This window comes from Trachemys scripta, unplaced genomic scaffold (assembly GCF_013100865.1).
Source record: "Trachemys scripta elegans isolate TJP31775 unplaced genomic scaffold, CAS_Tse_1.0 scaffold_33, whole genome shotgun sequence".
Taxonomy (NCBI): Eukaryota; Metazoa; Chordata; order Testudines; family Emydidae; genus Trachemys; species Trachemys scripta.
The window spans coordinates 42,810-61,326 of NW_023260519.1; the positions used below are offsets into that span (position 1 = coordinate 42,810).

Genomic DNA, 18,517 nt, shown 5'->3' on the forward strand with positions numbered 1-18,517 from the left:
TGATATGTGCGAAGTAATGCATATTGGAAAACATAATCCCAACTATAGCTATAAAATGATGGGGGTTACCACTGTTACCACTCTAGTAAGAGATCTTGGAATCATTGTGGATAGTTCTCTGAAAACATCCACTCAATGTGAAGTGGCAGTCAAAAAAGTGAACAGAATGTTGAGAATCATTAAGAAAGGGATAGATAATATGACAGAAAACATCATATCACCTCTATATAAATCCATGGTATGCCCACATCTTGAATACTGCGTGCAGATGTGGTCGCCCCATCTCAAAAAAGATATATTGGACTTGGAAAAGGTTCAGAAAAGGGCAACAAAAATTATTAGGGGTATGGAACGGCTGCCGTATGAGGAGAGATTAATAAGACTGGGACTTTTCAGCTTGGAAAAGAGATAACTAGGAGGAGATGATAGAGGTCTATAAAATCATGATCGGTGTGGAGAAAGTAAATAAGGAAGTGTTATTTACTCCTCATAACACAAGAACTAGGGGTCACCGAATGAAATTAATAGGCAACAGATTTAAAACAAACAAAAGGAAGTATTTTTTCATACAACACGCTGTCAACCTGTGGAACTCCTTTCCATAGGATGTTGTGAAGGCCAAGACTATAACAGGATTCAAAAAAGAACTAGATAAGTTCATGGAGGATAGGCCCATTAATGGCTATTAGCAAGGAGGACATGGATGGTGTCCCTAGTCTCTGTTTGCGAGAAGCTGGGAATGGGTGACAGGGGATGGAGCATCTGTTCTGTTCATTCCCTCTGGGGCACCTGGCATTGGCTACTGCCAGAAGTCAGGATACTGGGCTAGATGAACCTTTGGTCTGACCCAGTATGGCCATTCTTATGTTGTTATGTTTTTATCTGTGCCCACAGTCTTTAGCCTGTAAGTTCCTCAGGGCAGGGACCTGCCATTTCTATTAGTATGCAAGGCCCCATGCAACCAATGGAGCAGAACAAATAACTAGAGGGGAGTCGGTAAGGGGCATAGTCCCACTCCATTAAATCTGTACAAGTAAATATGAAGGCAACTTTATCCATTATCAGTATGGACTCTTCTTCCTTCACAGTACAATATCTGGCTGCTGCTACTTCCGGATCATCAGCAAACCCGAATATTTACAGCTGTGGGCTAGTAACCTCCAGTTGTGTACCAGTCAGTTCCCCTCATCTGCAGAATGCTTTCTCTCTTGAAGGCTTATTCCCAGGGTTGAGTTGGCTCATCAGCCATCACAGCTCTGAAGTGTGTTGTTCTTTTCAGCCTGGGCGTTTGAAGAAGGTCCAAGGCATGGGCTGGTACTTGGATGAGGAGAATATTGCCCAGGTTTCTATAAACCTGCTGGACTTTGAAATCACTTCCCTCCACACGGTCTATGAGGAGGTCTGCAAAGACGCCCGGGTGAGTTGCACAGGTGCAATGCAAGTTTGAAGCAGCTTTAACCAGCGCAACCAGCCTCCTTCAGAGAAGTAAAATTCCAAAGTGCCCGTGGCTGGTGGAGGAAGAGAAAGTCCTCATGCCTATGCCATGAGAGCTTGTCTTGTAGGAGGGTGTGTGTGAATACACAGGGAGCCACAACCTACCCTCCATACTTAAGGCATTAAGGGAGCAGGAATGTGTTCCTCATGAGACGTGCCAGCTGCTGCACCGTCCCCTCCAGACTGGCTGTCACGTGGCGTGGGACAGCGGCATGTCCAAGTTTGCTGGCCTAGACTTAAGATCTATGAGCATATACAGGGAACACCCTGGACGCCAAGGTTATTTGTGGGGTCCCCTCTGCTTCTGTACCCTACCTTCAGTGCCTTTCGGGAGGGAGCCCAGATGGCCTCGTTTGGTGAGTTGCCAGCTATCCTCTCCTCCTCCCATGTTTTCAGGAGGCTGCTAAGTGGCATACACCTACTTCTTATCCCTTAGGGAGCCAGCCAGCCAGCCCACTCCCTCCCACCCATGTACGGCCTTCCATGGCATTTCCCCATAAGCACCAGGCACACTGGGATGTCTACCCCTCAGAGTGAGGGGCGTGGTGGCAGCAGGCCCCCGTGGTGACATTAAGGTCCCACTGCTGTAGAACTGGGGGAGGGGAGGCGAGCAGGTGACCAGCTGTGCAGATCCTATGTGCTGCGAATGGGAGTGAGGGGTCAGTTGGCTGGGCCCAAACAGCAGCAGGAAGGTCCAGCAAAGTGAGATCTCTGACTATGAGTCCCAGCCCCTAGAATGGGAAGGTCCTGCTCGAGTCCAGTGCACCCCTTGGTGCGGATCAGGAGTCGGGGGCAGTGGGAGAGGTGGCCAGACAGTGGGACTGTAATGCTAGAGGCCTGTTAAATGCTAGTCCTTGTTTGCAGGAGCTGAGCCTGCCCGTGGTGGGCTCCCAGCTGGTGGGGCTTGTCCCCAAGAAGGCCATGCTTGATGCAGCGGAGTATTACATTCAGAAAGAAAACCTCTTCATCCTGGAGGAGGAACAGAAAATCAGACTGGTAAGGCCAGCGTCCATTGACATCCCTGCTCAGAAATCTTTCCCTGGAAAGAACTGCAAATGATAGCAGCTGAGCTGGCAGCTTCTTGCCTGTGGAAGGGTGTGACGGGTTTCCCCAGGGTGCAACCTGGAACTGGGGTATTGCTGAGCCCTCTGACATACCAATCCGGGTGAGGCTGTGAAAAGCTTCAGACCGCTCCCGGTCCTGCAGTCCCACAAACATCTGCACAGGCAGGGACACACCCAGCTGCAGTTACATGAATGCTTCTCCTCAGCATTCATGAATTAACAATAGAGAGGTTCCAGACAGCTCCCCACCAGCTCCACTGCCTAGGACCCCAGAGCTGTACCGTCATGCCCTGGTCAAAGGCCTGACGAGGATAAGTTTATTACTCAGTCCTCCCCTCTCTCAGTGTGGAGAGGACCATGCACCAGTTTCTGTTCCTGAGCAGATTCCCCAAGCACTTCTAGCAAAACACACTGTTTTAGGTAAAAAATATAAAACAAATTTATTAACTACAGAAAGATAGATTTTAAGTGATTTATAAGTACTGAGTGTACAGATCAAAGCAAGTTACCTAAGAAATAAAACAAAAATGGAATCTAAGCTTTATAAACGAAATAGGTTTTGAATCAAGCAGTGTCTCACCCTGTTAGCTAGTACAAGCAGGTTACAGCTTTTACATACACAGGCTGGAATTCTTCTGTCCCACGAGGGACCTCCTTTCCCGTTCAGTCTTTGTTCCTAAGGTGTTTCCAGGTGTTCAGGTGCAAGGGGAGTGAGGCCAAGTGATGATGTCACTTCCCCTCTTTTATAGCTTCTTCCAGCTTGCTGGGAAGATCTTTGCTCATGACATGGGGATCTGCTCCCCTCTCCCCCTGCCCCTGGTCAAGCATCTTCCATTGCCCAGGTGATCCCTCTGGGAAACCTCCATTGTAAACAATTCCTGCGATAGTCCCTGGGTGTGTAGATTCATTCCCCTTAATGGGGCCATTAGTACTGTGTAGCTTCTTCATTGTTGTACCTGAAAGGCTGGTTGTGGGTGTTCCCGGCCTCACAACATATTTCAGCAACACACACATAGCAAAACTTCATAACTTCACATACAATGACAGCACATACAACCAAACAGGATATTAATGTTCAACAGATCAAGACTCACAAGACATACTTTGTACAAAACATATCCTAATTGTATGACAGTGGTCAATATGGGGGTGCCAGGGTGTTGTTTGGGGCACAGAGGGTCACCGAGGGTCAGGCAAAAAGCAATGGAGCAAAATCAGATCCGTCTTGTCCTTTCCCACCAGAGAATATGAAAGATTTGGAAGTTCCTATTTATTCCCTTGCTCAGAAACCAAACCAAGCCCCTGAGGCAGATAAAACTCCCAATGACATTCTGAAGAAGGACTTATTCCCGCGAATGAGACAGCATTCATTGGGGTAGGTTCCAAAGGGATGTTCAGTGACTTGAGAGGTTGGAGAAGTGCTGTGTGGGAAAGCAACCTGCTTAATGCCCTTAAGGAAACGATTTCTGTATGTATTGGGTTCATTAAAACCTACAGGAGCTTCCCAGAGCCTTACCCAAGTGGGAACTGTTTCCTTGGCCCATGGGATAATTCATTTCCCACGTGGTAGGTATGATGATGTATGGGTGCCCCTCAAAAAATAATATACAAAGGGAAAATGAATCAGCTTTGAGGGTTTTAAAGACACGATGCTGTATTTCAAATGCCATGCCACACTTCGTTAGAACCAAAAAGGACCAGTTCTGTTTAGCTTGATATCACACTTATAGTTAATGTCTTGCTAAGGCATTTTGAATAGGATGGGTGAAAAGCCCTAGATAAGAGTTAGTTAATTACGATGATGATGATGATGGTGACGGACAGCGTGGATGGATATCAGAACATACTCATGGCTGGAACCAATTGTAGGTTACTAGCTTTGATACTGTTCCTTGTAAAAACGTAACATTGATTTGTAGAAACGTGTACATGACCCAAGTGTCCCAAGTGAGGCCAGTCCTTTCTGGCTGGATAGTTACATCAAATCACTCGCTCAGAATTCCTGGTCATCCGATGAGCCTTGGAACTGAATATTCTCCCCCAGAAGTGAGCAAGGCTAATATGTCGACTCCGCCTTGATGAATTTCTCTTTCTTCATTTCAGGTAGTCAGCCGCCTGGGCCTGGATTCCTTGTCTCCATTTAACCCCCAGGAGCGCATTATTGAGTATGGCACCTTGTCCATTTTCTTTGTCACTCTCCTTGCTTGTACTACGCACGATGGAGGGAGCCCGGGTGCCTGCCCATGAGTCTCTGAGAATAGCTGTGGACTCAATTTGCGGTTGCTCTGTCAGACCCCAAAGTAGCACATTCTTTCTGGGATGCCATTAGGAACTGATTTGTATTCCTATAGGGCAGGCCTGCACAACTTGTAAAGCTGCGAGGGCCATATTACTCCAAAAAAAACAGCTGAGGGCCGAACCCCCCCCGGCCTTGCCGAAACCACCCCCCCCCAGTGCTACCCAGCCCCCCCGAAACACAACACCCCCCACAGTGCCGCCCGCCCCGTGGAAACAAACCCTCCTTCCCCAGCACCACTGGGGAAGGGGGGGAGGGATAGCTCAGTGATTTGAGCATTGGCCTGCTAAATCCAGGGTTGTGAGCTCAGTCCTTGAGGGGGCCACTTAGGGATCTGGGACAAAAATCAGTCCTTGGTCCTGCTAGTGAAGACAGGGGGCTGGACTCAATGACCTTTCAAGGTCCCTTCCAGTTCTAGGAGATAGGATATCTCCATTAATTTAAAAAACAGCAGTATTGAACCTTTGTAATATGTTATAGCGGGTTCCTAAGGTAGAATAATTAAGGTAAAAGAAAAATGTCTTTTTGCTAGAAGTAGAATAAGATCTTCCCCCCACTTTGTAATCAATTGCCCTGTTGAATGAATGTGGTAGGCATGGAAGGCAGCACCTACAGACAGCTGCAACCCTTGGAGAGGGGATGGGAGCCAGACCAGATCAGTAGACCAGGTCAGCCATCAAGTCACTGCTTGCTTCCTCACCCCCCGCCCCGCACCGCCGGCTCACCTGCACCTCCGCCACTGCCCGCCTGCTCGCCTCCTCATTCCCCACCCCCTCGGCTCACCTACTCACCCCCCGCCACTGCCCACTCGCCTCCTTGGCCCCCCTCCCTCACCCGCCGCTTGCCTACTCACCCCCCGCGGGCCACACAGTGAGCCCACCTACTCACCCCCCGCGGGCCCCACAGTGAGCCCACACGGGCCGCATGCGGCCCCTGGGACGCATGTTGTGCAGGCCTGCTATAGGGTTTAAAATGCTCCTGGCTGCCCAATGAAACGTTGATTTCAACATTTTTGATGGGAAAAAGTCGAAAAGAATCGCTTTGATTGTCTCATTTTGTTTCAATAACCCTGAAGTGTTTCATTTAGATAAGGTAAAAAGGTTTTGGTTCAACTTTATCACTTTAACTTTGTTTTGAATTTAAGGTTTTAATTAAATATAATGTATGTTACATTTAATATTTGACATATCTTAAAAATAAAATGAAACACTGTCAAAATGACACATTTTGACCTTATCGAAACAAAACAATCTGACTTTATTGAAATGAAACTTTTCATTTCCCAAATCAAACTTTTTCAGAATTTTGATTTCTGAAAAATTTTCAAAATTTTGGCTTTTTGTTCCAATTCAGAACATTTTTTTTTCAAAATGTCAGAATTTCCCATGGAACAGAAATTCCAGTTTCTGCCCAGTTCTAGTACTGGACAATGAACTGCTGGGTTTAAACTGCACCATCAGGAGCACCCAGGGTTTGCTTAGTAATCAGCATACCTGGTTTAACATGCCAGCTGCTCTCCCACCTGCCGATCGCAGTGCAGACACACCTGCAGGGTTGTATTCTGCTTCCCTTCACCATAGTATCTAGCACCTTCCATGTAAAGTCATTAGCAAGAGCAAAGTTCCTAGAGGACTTCCTGGAGTCTCTGGCTCATTGTGGAAGGGCTGTTTCCAAGAGGAAGGGTTTGCAGTGTTTCCTAGAGTTGGTCAGACTCCGAAGGTCTGTTCTGTAGCTGGATACCCTCCACTGGCCTCTCTCCCGCCCTCACCCACCACTGGCCATTGCAGGCTGAGCCCAGCCGGTGGCTCTCCTCTGAGAAGAGCAGCATGGCCATTCCCCGTGGGGTCGGGGAGGATGCCCTGGCAAGTGGCAGTGCCCAGTCCAATCTCTGCCCCTGAGAGCAGCTCCTCTCATTCCACGGCACTGCTGCCAGCTCCAGGATGCCTCTGCTCAGAGCAGTGGAGGGGATTTTTAAAGGGGAAGAGTAGGATTTTTGTGGGGATGGTTCATGCGTTGCAGGAGAGAGGAACGATCCCTTCCTGCCAGAAATGTCCCCACTAAGGCAGGGGTTCTCAAACTTTTGTACTGGTGACCCTTTTCATACAGAGAGCCTCTGAGTGCAACCCCCCCTTAGAAATTAAAAACATGTGTTTATATATTTAACACCATTATAAATGCTGGCGGTGAAAAAGCGGGGTTTCGGGTGGAGGCTGACAGCTCGCGAACCCCCCATCTAATAACCTTGTGACCCCCTGTGGGGTCATGACCCCCAGTTTGAGAACCTCTGCACCAAGGGCTCCCCCACGCAGGCCCTGGAATAAGCAGCTCTCCTTCAGGACAGGCTGCTGCTGGTTTCGATTTCCCAAACTGGGGTGGAGTTTCTCTCGGCAGATACAGCCCCCAAAGGCCCAGTGAATTCAATGCGGCTCCTGGCTGTGATGGTCAAGGCCTGAGGGTGCCACGCGGGACCCGGTTCAGGTTTCTGGTAAAGGAATTATCGGGGGCGTGCTGGGAAGAGCCGTAGGAGCATGGTTGGGGCTGCTCAGAGAGCCTGGCTTCCCTGCATTTGCTTGACACTAGCGGCCTGGACCGGGCTGAGCTCATCCTGATTTGCTGTTGGCAGGTACCTGGTGCAGAGTGGCCAGGCAGACGGAGGCTTGGTGTCCAAGTCACTCCACGCGTTCGTGCGTGCCGTTGGTGCGAGGTCAGCAGCTCCCGGGGGAGGATCGGTGTCTGCGGCAATGTCTGCTCTGGTAGGTTCACACTCGGCTCTCCTGTGATACAGCAGGGCGACGGCTTCGCAGCGGGGTGGAGAGCCTGTGCTGGGTGGGGTGGGAGCCCACTCTGAGTCAAACCCTGACACTGTCCACAAGTGAGTAGTAGGAGAAACTGTAGCCCGTCTGCCAGGGGGCATTGGCAGCAACAGGGGTTTCTCTTAACAATGCACCAGAACTGGCTCGAGCCCCCATCCAGAAAATTGCACACCGCCCCGGGTGACTCGAAGAGGCCATTCCTCCCCTCTCGCAAGCCCCGAGTCTTTCCCCTCGACACACATTTTCTTTTGTTATACGGAGGGATCACAGCACTAATTTAGGAAAACTCAGCAACAGTGATTCAAAAGGATGCAAACAATGAGTAAACACCCACCTGCATACCCTGGGCTGTGTATTTTGCCTCAGTTCCCCTCCCTGCAGTGTGAAAGTCCAGTGAATGAATGCCCCTTGAACACACTGCTGCCCTTTCCCCTCCACCGCACCCCCTTTCAGCTAGTTGTCTGAGGTCAGCCAAGTCCCAGAATTCTGGGGCGTGGTCACACGGTTCATCCCCCCCCCCTCCCCCCGGAAGGGGGATCGAGTACGGCCTCTGCAGCTGCTCACTTGCTGCTACTGTTGTCTCTGCTGCTTGCTGCCACCTTTGCCATGTTCACCGCTGTCTCTGCTGCCTCCACCCCTGCAGCCCCTCGCTGATCCCTCTAGCTGCTGTGCCATGTTCTGTGGTTCCTTCCCTTGGCCTGCTGCTCAGGGACTTCACAGCTAGTGGGGAACCGCCCTCCAGCTGCAGCCCCTGCGTTGTCTTTCACCACAGCACTGTCCCCACATCAGGTCAAAGGCTCCGCCCCTAAACCTGCTCATCAAGGATTTCACCTTGTGATCACCTGTTCCCATCCCCCTCTGACTTGGCTTTGGCATCACTACCTGTGCTTAGCATGTGAGGGTGACCCCCCCTCAAGTAGGGCATATTAACTGCTGTTTGCTGCCCTTTACTCATACAATAAGGAGAACAACATTTCATTACCCCATGTCCAACACTAAATCCAAAACAGCCAAAATCAATCACTTTGGCACCTCTGCAAACGTGGCCTGCTCCTGATGGCCGGGGAGAGCTCATTCAGACCCTGGTGTTCATCGCCTTTGACAAATAATTCCTTTGCATTTGGGCCAGTGTAGCCACCTGGCTGAGGTCACGGAGGAAGCCCCACAAGCCAGGCGCCCCCTTCCAGCATCTGTGGGGCAGTGCAGAGTGCACTCTGGGCCGGTGGGCTGCTTGGCAATGGCACGTGGCAAATCAGCCTCCTCGGTGGCCCAGTGAAAGCGATACGTGGCAACTGTTGGACTCACTCACCTTTACTTCCCTCTGCTCCTGGGATGGTCTCACTGCTGGCTTCACATTCAGCAATCTTCCGAGTAGCACTTCCTGGCTGGTTCTTTAGTGCCCAAGAATCCTCGTCCTTCCTGGGAGGGTCTCGCTGCACTCTCCCTGGGCAGGTCGGGGCTCTTTGCCCAGTGGCGGGCATGGTGGCGTGTGTGTCACGGGAGGAATGGCAATGGCAATCCGCTCGGGTTAATGTCTCTTGTTCTGGAGGAGAGCACGCGCATGGAGCTTTCGCCATGTCTCCTTGCAGGGGGCAGCTCTGGGCTGCATGGTGGGGCTGATGTCCTCCGGGAAGCGTCAGTTTGAGGCGCTGGAAGTGGTCATGAGGAAGCTGATCCCTCCGTTCCATCAGGCCATGAATGAGCTGATTGTCATGGTGGACACGGACTCGCTTGCTTTCAGCAGTTACATGGTGAGTGTGGTTTGTAAGCACTGCACAAGGTGCACGTCTCTCCATTTCTCACCCCTTTGTGTCTGCGGCCTGCTCGCAAGCCTGCTCTCTCTGGTCGTTCCCATAGCGTGTAATACTAATCACTGACGCTCAAGTAAAGCTGAGGACTCTCGGCAAAATGTTGGCTGCCTTGATAGTTGCCTGTGGTAGATTTCCTACTGAGCCCTGCTTAGGTGGAGGGCTGAGCTTGTCAGTGTCTCTTGTGCATAGACACGGTGACAGGTAGAGAGGACCCGATCCTCAGCTAATGGGAATCCCTGAAGCTCCATTGAGATCAGTGGGCCTGGGCAGATTTCAACCAGCTGAGGGCCTGGCCCCGAATTCTGAAATCAAACAATGCGATAAGCCAGAGTTCCGGAAAGGTGCATTGTATCTAACTAAGAACAGCTCCAAAGCCAAATGAATACAATAAACCGAATCCATCCGGATGCCATTCCAGTGACCTTACAGGATACATCAAAGGCGGATCCTAAAATCTCTCCCAGTGTAGCTGTCCTGTCTGTGCCGAGAGATCAGCTCCACGGATCAGGCTGTGAGGAGAGAGGCAAGCAAAGGACCCCGCCTGCACAGAGATCCGTCCAGGGCATAGCAGGGTAGAGACCCACGACAGAACGAACGAGCCCAAACCAGTTGAATGGGAGGGTGACGTGGGCCGGGACGAGGGGCAGAGAAAGCACTGCACGGCATTTGAGCCTGCCCCTTACAGATCCACAGCCTGCTTGAGCTCCGGTGCCCAGGGCTGCTCCCGGGGCCCTGCCCCCCTGGTTTTGCACTCTGGCTCCCCAGGATGGCATCGCAGGATCGCACTGTGCCATCCGTTCCCACGGGCGTTAGGCTGAGAGTCACAGCAAAGAGTGACCGGAAGAGGGACACACCAAGGAATGTCCTCACACGCCCAGTGGGACAGATTCCCTCTGGCACCAGCACTTGGCAGGCAGAAGAGCAAGGAGAAGGCAGCACCGGGGAGGCAGTTCTGTCTCCTTCATTCCAACACCGAGGGGCTGCCCCAGCCTTGATGTGACTAAGCAACCGCTGGGCAACTTTATTGTGCACCACAGGGCAGCGTCCTCAGTGGAGGGTGTCTGGCGGGTCACTTCCACCAGCGGTGTGATATGAACACACCACCCTGATGGGAACATTCCCCCTTCGGACCCATGCTGGGGTCAGGCATTAGGGAAGGAGGCTCAAGGAGCTGAACTTTATCTGGAATAGTTCTTCCATCTCCAGCATCCTCGGTCTGATGCCTGCTTGTTTGTTTCTCAACAGGACGCAATGAAGCTGCCTAAGAACACGCCTGAAGAGAGAGAAAAGTTTGTATTGTGTGAAGAGCTGAAACACTAACACTGGTGTTGATCCCCTGGGGTAGCCCATGATATCACTGGAATGAGCTGAAGGCCAATGGCCTGACCCAGAGCTACTGAAGTCAATGGATGGGCTCTCATTGGCTTCATTGGGCTATGGCTCAGGCCCTAATTTTGTGTGTGTGTGTGAGAGAGAGAGAGAGAGAGAGAGAGGAGATCCTCACACCATCCCGCAAAGCTAAAGTTTGGTTTTCCTCAGGCTTCTTATGGGAGCAGCAGGCTGAGTGAGTTGCCCTGAATGGCGGGCCTTTGGGTGGATTTTTTTGGACATTTGTCCGACATTCAATGTCTGTTAATCATTCTTTGTGTGTGCCCCATGTGCTTTGGAAAGGCATTTTGTTAACTCCTCACAGGGTGGATCACTTTTGGATGAGCAAATAGAACCTAAAACCAACGCATTTGCATGGTGCTTTGGCCGGCCCAGTGTCCATGGTGCGATATCACCTCTTCCCACAAGGTTTCCTTGCTTGCCTTTTGCAGTCAGGTTGACTGTGTGTCTTGCCGTTTGCAGGCGCACAGCTGCTATGCAGCAGGGGCTGAAGAAGGCTGTAGGTGTCCCCTTCTCGCTGGCAGAGAAAGTGAACGCCTTATGGCCCATGTTAAAAGAGATGGCTCAGTACGGGAACGTCGCCTGCAAATCAGATCTCCAGGTACTGGCCTAGGCACTGGCTGCAGGCTCAGAGTCTTTCGCGGCTCTTTAGGAAGTTTGGCCCTGGAGTGCAGAATGGAAGAAATCTGCCTGTGAGCACTGGGAGGACTTGTACAGATTCTCATTTATGTTGTTAGGAAGCAAAAGGTCTGTCGATCGCAGGTACTTGTATGACTCCCCTCAGCAGACTGTCTGAGCACGTACAATTCTCAGCTTCTCCCCGGAGGGTATTACCACCATGGTTCAGGTGGGGAACTCAGGTCTAGAGAGACTCAGTGACCTGCCCAAGAAATCTGTGGCTGAGCAGGGAACCGAGTCTAGGTCTCCCAAGTCCCAGGCAAGCGCCCTGCCCACTGGCCCATCCACTTCTCTGCCCAAGCAGTGGAAAAATCCTGGTGGTGGCCGTAACTTTTCTGACTTGCCATAGAAGTGCAGTGCCCCAGAGTCTGTCCCACATCCTCTGCTGTCTTGCACCACCAAGGTCCAGTGGACAGGCTGCCGGAATGAGAGGTGGAGGAATTGCCAGTGACTCATTGTGTGAGTTTGGGCAAGTCACTTCAGCCAACAGGTTCAAAGTTACCCACTGATTTTAGCTGCCTACATTTTTGGCAGGTTCTGATGGCCAAAACCAGTGGCACCTTTAGAAAATGTCGACTGTAGCGCTCTTTGCCTCAGTTTCCCCCGCCGTCAGAAGGGGACAATAATGCTTCCCCTCCTTTGAGATCTACAGGTGACAAGTGCCACCTCCTGGGAAGTTGGGAGTGTTGGTCTGAGAATCAGTATCTGGACACGATCCACTTCCTGGGCCAGGTCTTTGCGGGTGTAAAGGCCTCAGGCTGTTGAGGTTGGAGGAGCCGTGCCACTTTACAGCAGGGAAGGGGCAGCCGGGCCTACGTGAGCTATACAGGTAACTCCTCACACATCCCTTTAACACTTGCATTCAGGTGGCGGCTAAAGCGCTGGAAGCAGGAGTGTTTGGTGCCTATTTCAACGTGGTGACCAACCTGAAAGATATAACGGATGAAGCCTTCAGGAAGGAGGTAGGTCGCCCCTCCAGTCATCCCCGGGCCCTCGCTGGGGACACGCGGTCCTGAGGAGGCGTGATGTGTCTGAACCTTCACCGGCCCCTGGGCTGTCGCCCGGTGGGGGAGAGAGGTGTCAGGCGATTGCACTGCAGGCTAGAATTTACTCCCTGTGCCCCGGTTCATCCCTGCTCTGGGGGGAGCCCAGCATAGGGCCCCCTACTCTGAGGCCTAACCTTGTGTCTGGCTGCCGGTGTGTGGTAGTCCTTATGGCAGTCCAGGAATAGCTTGGATGTAGGAACAGGCCGTCTCTTGTCCCCAGCACCCACTCTCCTGCCCCCTGGCCTGCCCGGGAGCTCCTGCTGGGGGTTACAAAGCAGTTCTTTGCTCTGAAGGGGGAAGCAGCCCGCTTAGCCCCGTGTATGGCGTTCACACTGAGAGTCTGTCCCTCAGCCTCCCAGCGAGAGCCCAGGGAGTAATTCCCAGTGCCACGCCAGTGCAGTCTGGTCACTGCCTCTGCCCCCTGTAGGACACAGGCTCTTCCGCTGCTCCCCTCCCCTGCCCTCTCGGGAATTTAAAATAATGGGCAAGTTCAAGAGTGTGAGAGAAGCACAGTTAATACACTCCAACCAACCAACCTTGCACCATCCCAGTGAAACACCAGCCCCTTCTTAGAGCTGCCCCGCTCGGCTGTGTCGCTTGTGTGGCCTTCGGGCTGGGGCAGGGGGTTGGGGTGCAGGGCTGAAGACTCCAGCTGGGGGTGCGGGCTCTGGGGTGGGGGCAGGGTCTGGGGTGCAGGAGGGGGCTCAGGGCTGGGGTGCAGGCTCCAGGCAGCGCTTACCTCAGGTGGCTCCCAGGAAGCTGCCAACATCTCCCTCCAGCTCCTAAGCAGAGGCGCGATCACATGGCTCTCTGTGCTGCCCGCGCCTTCAGGCACTGCCCCCTGAGCTCCATTGGACGTGGTTCCTGGCCAATGGGAGCAGCTGAGCTGGCGCTGGGGGCAGGGGCAGCGCACAGAGCCCCCGTAGCTGTCCCTCCGTCTAGGAGCCAGAGGGAGATGCTGGCAGCTTCCTGGGAGTTGTACAGACCCGGGCAGGGAGCCTGCCTTAGCCCCACTGCGCCGACTGGAATTTTAACAGCCCGGTCAGTGGGGCTGACCGGAGCCGCCAGGGTCCCTTTTCGACCGGGCGTTCCAGTTGAAAACCAGACACCTGGCAACCCTACACGTAACTGACATGACTGCTGAGCTTGTCCTAAAGCACGGACCATTAACTGCCAGGGGAGCCTGCCGGGAGAGGCTGCTGGCCCATTCAGCTGTTACAATGGATTGGGTGGGAAGCTCCTCTTTGGCCTGTGGGCTCTCACTCCTCAGGCTGGGAGCGCGGGGCAGGCGCTGGAAATGTCGCTCACCTTGTGCCGCATCCACATCTGACAAGGGACCCCGCAAGGGACGAGGGGCCCTACGGTATATACACAGTGTAAGGGGGGAACCCCGGGACGGGGGCTGGGGAAGAGGAAACACTTCCGCTGTCCTTTCAGTGGGAAACGATTCGCTTTCTTTTTACACACAGATGCACGGCAGAGTCTCCAGCTTCTTGGCGGAGGCCCAGCAGAGCGCGGCGTTGGTGCTGGAGCTGCTAGAGAGCCGGGGGCAGTGAGAGAGGGGGGCACTCGTCGGCAGTTTTAGCACTGAGGCCTGGCTTGGCTGGGCCCTGCTGCCCAGAATACAAACCTGAAATGTTCTCGCTCCTCTTGTGGTCTCGTTAGGAGGTAGCTGCCCTTGCTCAGACAGACCGTGCTCTCTGGTCCCATAACGGGCCCACGGCTGCGGCCATCTGGCTCCGGTGCTGGCGCACCCAGTGCAGACTTCACCCATGGCCGGTGGCCAGGACTCTGGGTCAGTGCTTGTGGTGTGAAGGGACGACATCCATGGAGGGGAGCAGATCAGTGGGGAACTGGAAGCTGCCCCGAGGCTCCCTGTGGGGCGCCTTTCCCTCTGCCTACTGCCTGCCCTGCCCATCCCAACAGCATGGCTCCTATGCAGCGGCATTGCCCTGGGTTCTCCCTGCAGCACCAGCCTTCCCCCTGTTGCAGCTGTGGGGTGGATTTCCACCCGTTCCCCCATGGAGCAGGCAGCACAGAGTGGCTGTCCCCTGCCCTGCCCTGCCCCTTCCCACCCCATCCCGCACCCCAAAGCTGTGGAGTCTCCGTCATCTGCACAGGTGAGGGCTTGGAGGGCCAAAGAGATGGGACTGGGCAATGGCGCCACAGCTCTCCCCCTCCCTGCCTGGGGCCCGTCGGCCTGGTTTGCCTTCTGAAGGGGGAGGGGCTGCAGCAATGAGGCTGGGCTCCGGGGGAATAGGCTCATTTCTCCCCCTGTGACCTCATAGGCTGCATTTTAGGGCTTTTCCGGGGGGGAGAGTCTCCCATGCAGCACGTGGGCTCTGCCGTGCCAGGGCAGCGGCTCTAGCATTGGCAGAGGCCAGGTGGTATCTCTGGCTGTTCCCGTACACACGGGGCACCACCACCAATGTGGCCGGGATCCTCCTACGCGGGACGACCTTGGGTGCTTGGCTGGTGGGGAAAAGCCTGGCAGCACAACTCCAAAGAGCCAGACTGCCAGCGAGCCAGGGGCGACCAGCATGCAGAACCTCCACAGACGGGCTGATGCAACTCCTGGGGAACTGCTGGCTTTGCAGACAGGCCCTGTGGTCTGTTCGTGGGGCAAATCCATCCCACCATTGGAGCAATTTGGAAGGAAAACCTCATGCCCCCCCACTTACCCCTTCCATCAGGGCTTTCCACAGGAGAGAGTGATCCGACTCAGCACTTCCTGTCCCGGACAGCCCACGGCACCGGATCTCAGTGAGGACAAAGATAACACAGGCAGCCCTTGCCAATTGGGCATGGTCCGGTGACTGGTAGGAAGTTTTACAAAGAATGAAAAGCCTCCTCTCTTCTTTCAGCTTCTTGTAACTCAGAGCTGCCCGGTTGTCTGACAACAGCCAACTTCCCCCAAAGTTTGGGGAGGTGTTTTGAAGAAGGAAGAGCTGGGGACAATAACCACACATCCAATGGATACGCTTTCACTGCCTTAGCGATTTCGTTTCACTTTACTTTCCATAGACCCCTCGCTTTCATGGAGTTCGTCATGGTTGCAGATAACTTTGAAAAGAATGACCCAATGCACCATTGTGCTATAATGTAAGGCACTTACTTCAGAGTGGCCATACTGGGTCAGATCAATGGTCCATCTACCCCAGTATCCTGTCTTCTGGCAGTGGCCAATGCCAGGTGCTTCAGAGGGAATGAACAGAACAGGGAATTTATCGAGTGATCCACCCCCTATCATCCACTCCCAACTTCTGGCAGTCAGAGGTTTAGGGACACCCAGCGCATGGGGTTGTGTCACTGCTGCCCATCCTGGCTAGCAGCCATTGATGGACCCAACCTCTATGAACTTATCTAATTCTTTTTTGAATCCCATTATAGTTCTGGCCTTCACAACATCCCCTGGCAACTGGTTCCACAGGTTGACTGTGCGTTGTGTGAAGAAATACCTCCTTGTGTTTGTTTTAAATCTCCTGCCTATTAATTTCATTGGGTGGCCCCTAGTTCTTTTGTTATGAGAAGGAGTAAATAACCCTCCTTATTCACTTTCTCCACACTAGTCACAATTTTATAGACCTCTATCATAATCCCTCTTACTCATCTCTTTTTCAACCTGAAATGTCACAGGCTTATTAATCTCTTCTCATATGGAAGCTGTTTATATCCCTAGTCATTTTTGTTGCCCTTCTCTGTACCTTTACCAATTCCAATAGATCTTTTTTTGAGATGGGGTGACCAGAACTACATGCAGTATTCAAGATGTGGGCACACCATAGATTTATATAGCGGCAATATGATATTTTCTGTCTTATTATCTATCACTGTCTTTATGATTCCCAACGTTCTGTTCGCTTTTTTGACTGCTGCTGCATATTGAGTGGATGTTTTCAGAGAACTATCCACAGTGACTCCAAAAGCTCTTTCTTGAGTGGTAACAGCTAACTTAGACCCCATCATTTTATATGTAGAGTTTGGAAAACATAATCCCATGTGCATTACGTTGTATTTTTCAAGAGTGAATTTCACCTGCCATTTTGTTGCCCAGACCCATGGGTCCGATACATGCCTATCACAACACATGGTGTACGACTTCCAGTGCCCTAACTGCCCCAATAACAACGGTGTGGGTGGAACCAGACAATCACTGCACTCTTGGATGAACTCTCCCATCACCTGTGGGTGAACACTTCTCACAAAGCGATCACTATATCCAACCTCTGAGTCCTCGTCCTCAAAGGAAACCTGCACAGCAGTTTCCAAAAGCACGCCTGGAACTTACATTCATCATTTTGCTAGACTCTAAAAACCACGGTCTTAATAAAGACACTGGATTTATGGCTTATTACAACAATCTGTAACCCCCTAAAGCCCTCTTTTTGTCCTATGACTACCGGGGTGTTAACGTGTTACTCCACCTCGAATGGTCCTTTAGAATATGTGCTAACTACTTATGCTAAACTATCTGTTCCACCTTCTGCTTAGCTGTGACACTGGGAGCACCTTTCCCAGACCTGAAGAAGAGCTCTGTGTAGCTTGAAAGCTTGTCTCTCTCACCAGCAGAAGTTGGTCCAATAAAAGATATTCCCTCACCCACCTTGTCTCTCTAATATCCGGGGACCGACATGGCTACAACAACACTGAATACATTTTGTTGCCCAGTCACCCAGGTTCGTGAGATCCCTTTGTAGCTCTGCACAGTCGGTTTTGGACTTAACTATCTTGAGTAGTTTTGTATCATCTACAAACTTTGCCACCTCACTGCCTACCCCTTTTTCCAGATCATTTATGAATATGTTGAATAGGACTGGGCCCAGTCCAGACCCCTGGGGGACAGCACTATTTCCCTCTCTCCATTCTGAAAACTGACTATGTATTCCTACCCTGTGTTTCCTGTCTTTTAACCAGTTACTGGTCCTGGAAAGAACCTTCCCTCTTATCCCATGACAGCTTCTTTTGCTTAAGAGCCTCTGGTGAGGGACCTTGTCAAAGGCTTTCTGAAAGTCCAAGTACACAATATCCACTGGCTCACCCTTATCCACATTTGCTGACCCCCTCAAAGAATTCTAATAGATTGGTGAGACGTGATTTCCCTTTACAAAACACCGTGTGAGGCCTTGGAGGGCCAAAGAGATGGGATTGGACATGATCATCTATGTGTGAAGAAAAATGTGTTCATCTATGTGTCTGATAATTCTGTTCTTTACTATAGTTTCAGCCAATTTGTCTGGTACTGAAGTTACTCTTACTGGCCTGTAATTGTCGGGATCGCCTCTGGAGCCTTTTTTAAAAATTGGCATCACATTAGCTATCCTCCAGTCATCTGGTACAGGAGCTGATTTAAGGTCACATACCACAGTTAGTAGTTCTGCAATTTCCCATTTGCATTCTTTCAGAATTCTCGGGTGAATACCGTCTGGTCCTGGTGACTTTTCACTGTTTAATGTATCAATTGTTCCCAAACTTCCTTTACTGATATCTTAGTCTGGGACAGTTCCTCAGTTTTGTCACTTGAAAAGAATGGCTCAGGTGTGGGAAGCTCCCTCACATATTCTGCAATGAAGACGAATGCAGAGAATTCATTTAACTTCTCTGCAATGGCCTTGTCTTCCTTGAATGATTCTTTAGCGCCTTTATTGACCAGTGGTCTCACTGATTGTTGGACAGGCTTCCTGCTTTGGATGTACTTAATTTTTTTTCTTTTATTAGTTTTTGATTCTTTGTCTAGTTGCTCTTTAAATTCTTTTTTGGCCTGCCTAATTATACTCTTGAATTGCCAGAGTTTATGCTCCTTTCTATTTTCCTCAGTAGGCTTTGACTTCCAGTTTTTAAAGGATGCCTTTTTTGCTTCTAACCACTTCTTTTATTTTGTTGTTCAGCCATGATGGTGGTTTTTGGCCATTTTACTCATTTTTTAAAA

The 18,517-nt window shown here is 51.5% G+C and overlaps 1 protein-coding gene across 1 annotated transcript in view; it reads left to right on the forward strand.

Annotated features, from left to right (window-relative positions):
- Positions 1–14,231, forward strand: part of LOC117870556 (formimidoyltransferase-cyclodeaminase-like) — a 28,236-nt gene extending 14,005 nt beyond the window's left edge. The window contains exons 6-14 of the mRNA XM_034757738.1: positions 1,280–1,417; positions 2,359–2,490; positions 4,662–4,723; positions 7,478–7,607; positions 9,257–9,418; positions 10,724–10,767; positions 11,330–11,468; positions 12,412–12,507; positions 14,061–14,231. Coding sequence (XP_034613629.1) covers positions 1,280–1,417; positions 2,359–2,490; positions 4,662–4,723; positions 7,478–7,607; positions 9,257–9,418; positions 10,724–10,767; positions 11,330–11,468; positions 12,412–12,507; positions 14,061–14,147 — 990 coding nt within the window. The 3' untranslated portion in view covers positions 14,148–14,231. The remainder of the gene's footprint in view (positions 1–1,279; positions 1,418–2,358; positions 2,491–4,661; positions 4,724–7,477; positions 7,608–9,256; positions 9,419–10,723; positions 10,768–11,329; positions 11,469–12,411; positions 12,508–14,060) is intronic.
- Positions 14,232–18,517: the final 4,286 nt, after the last annotated feature.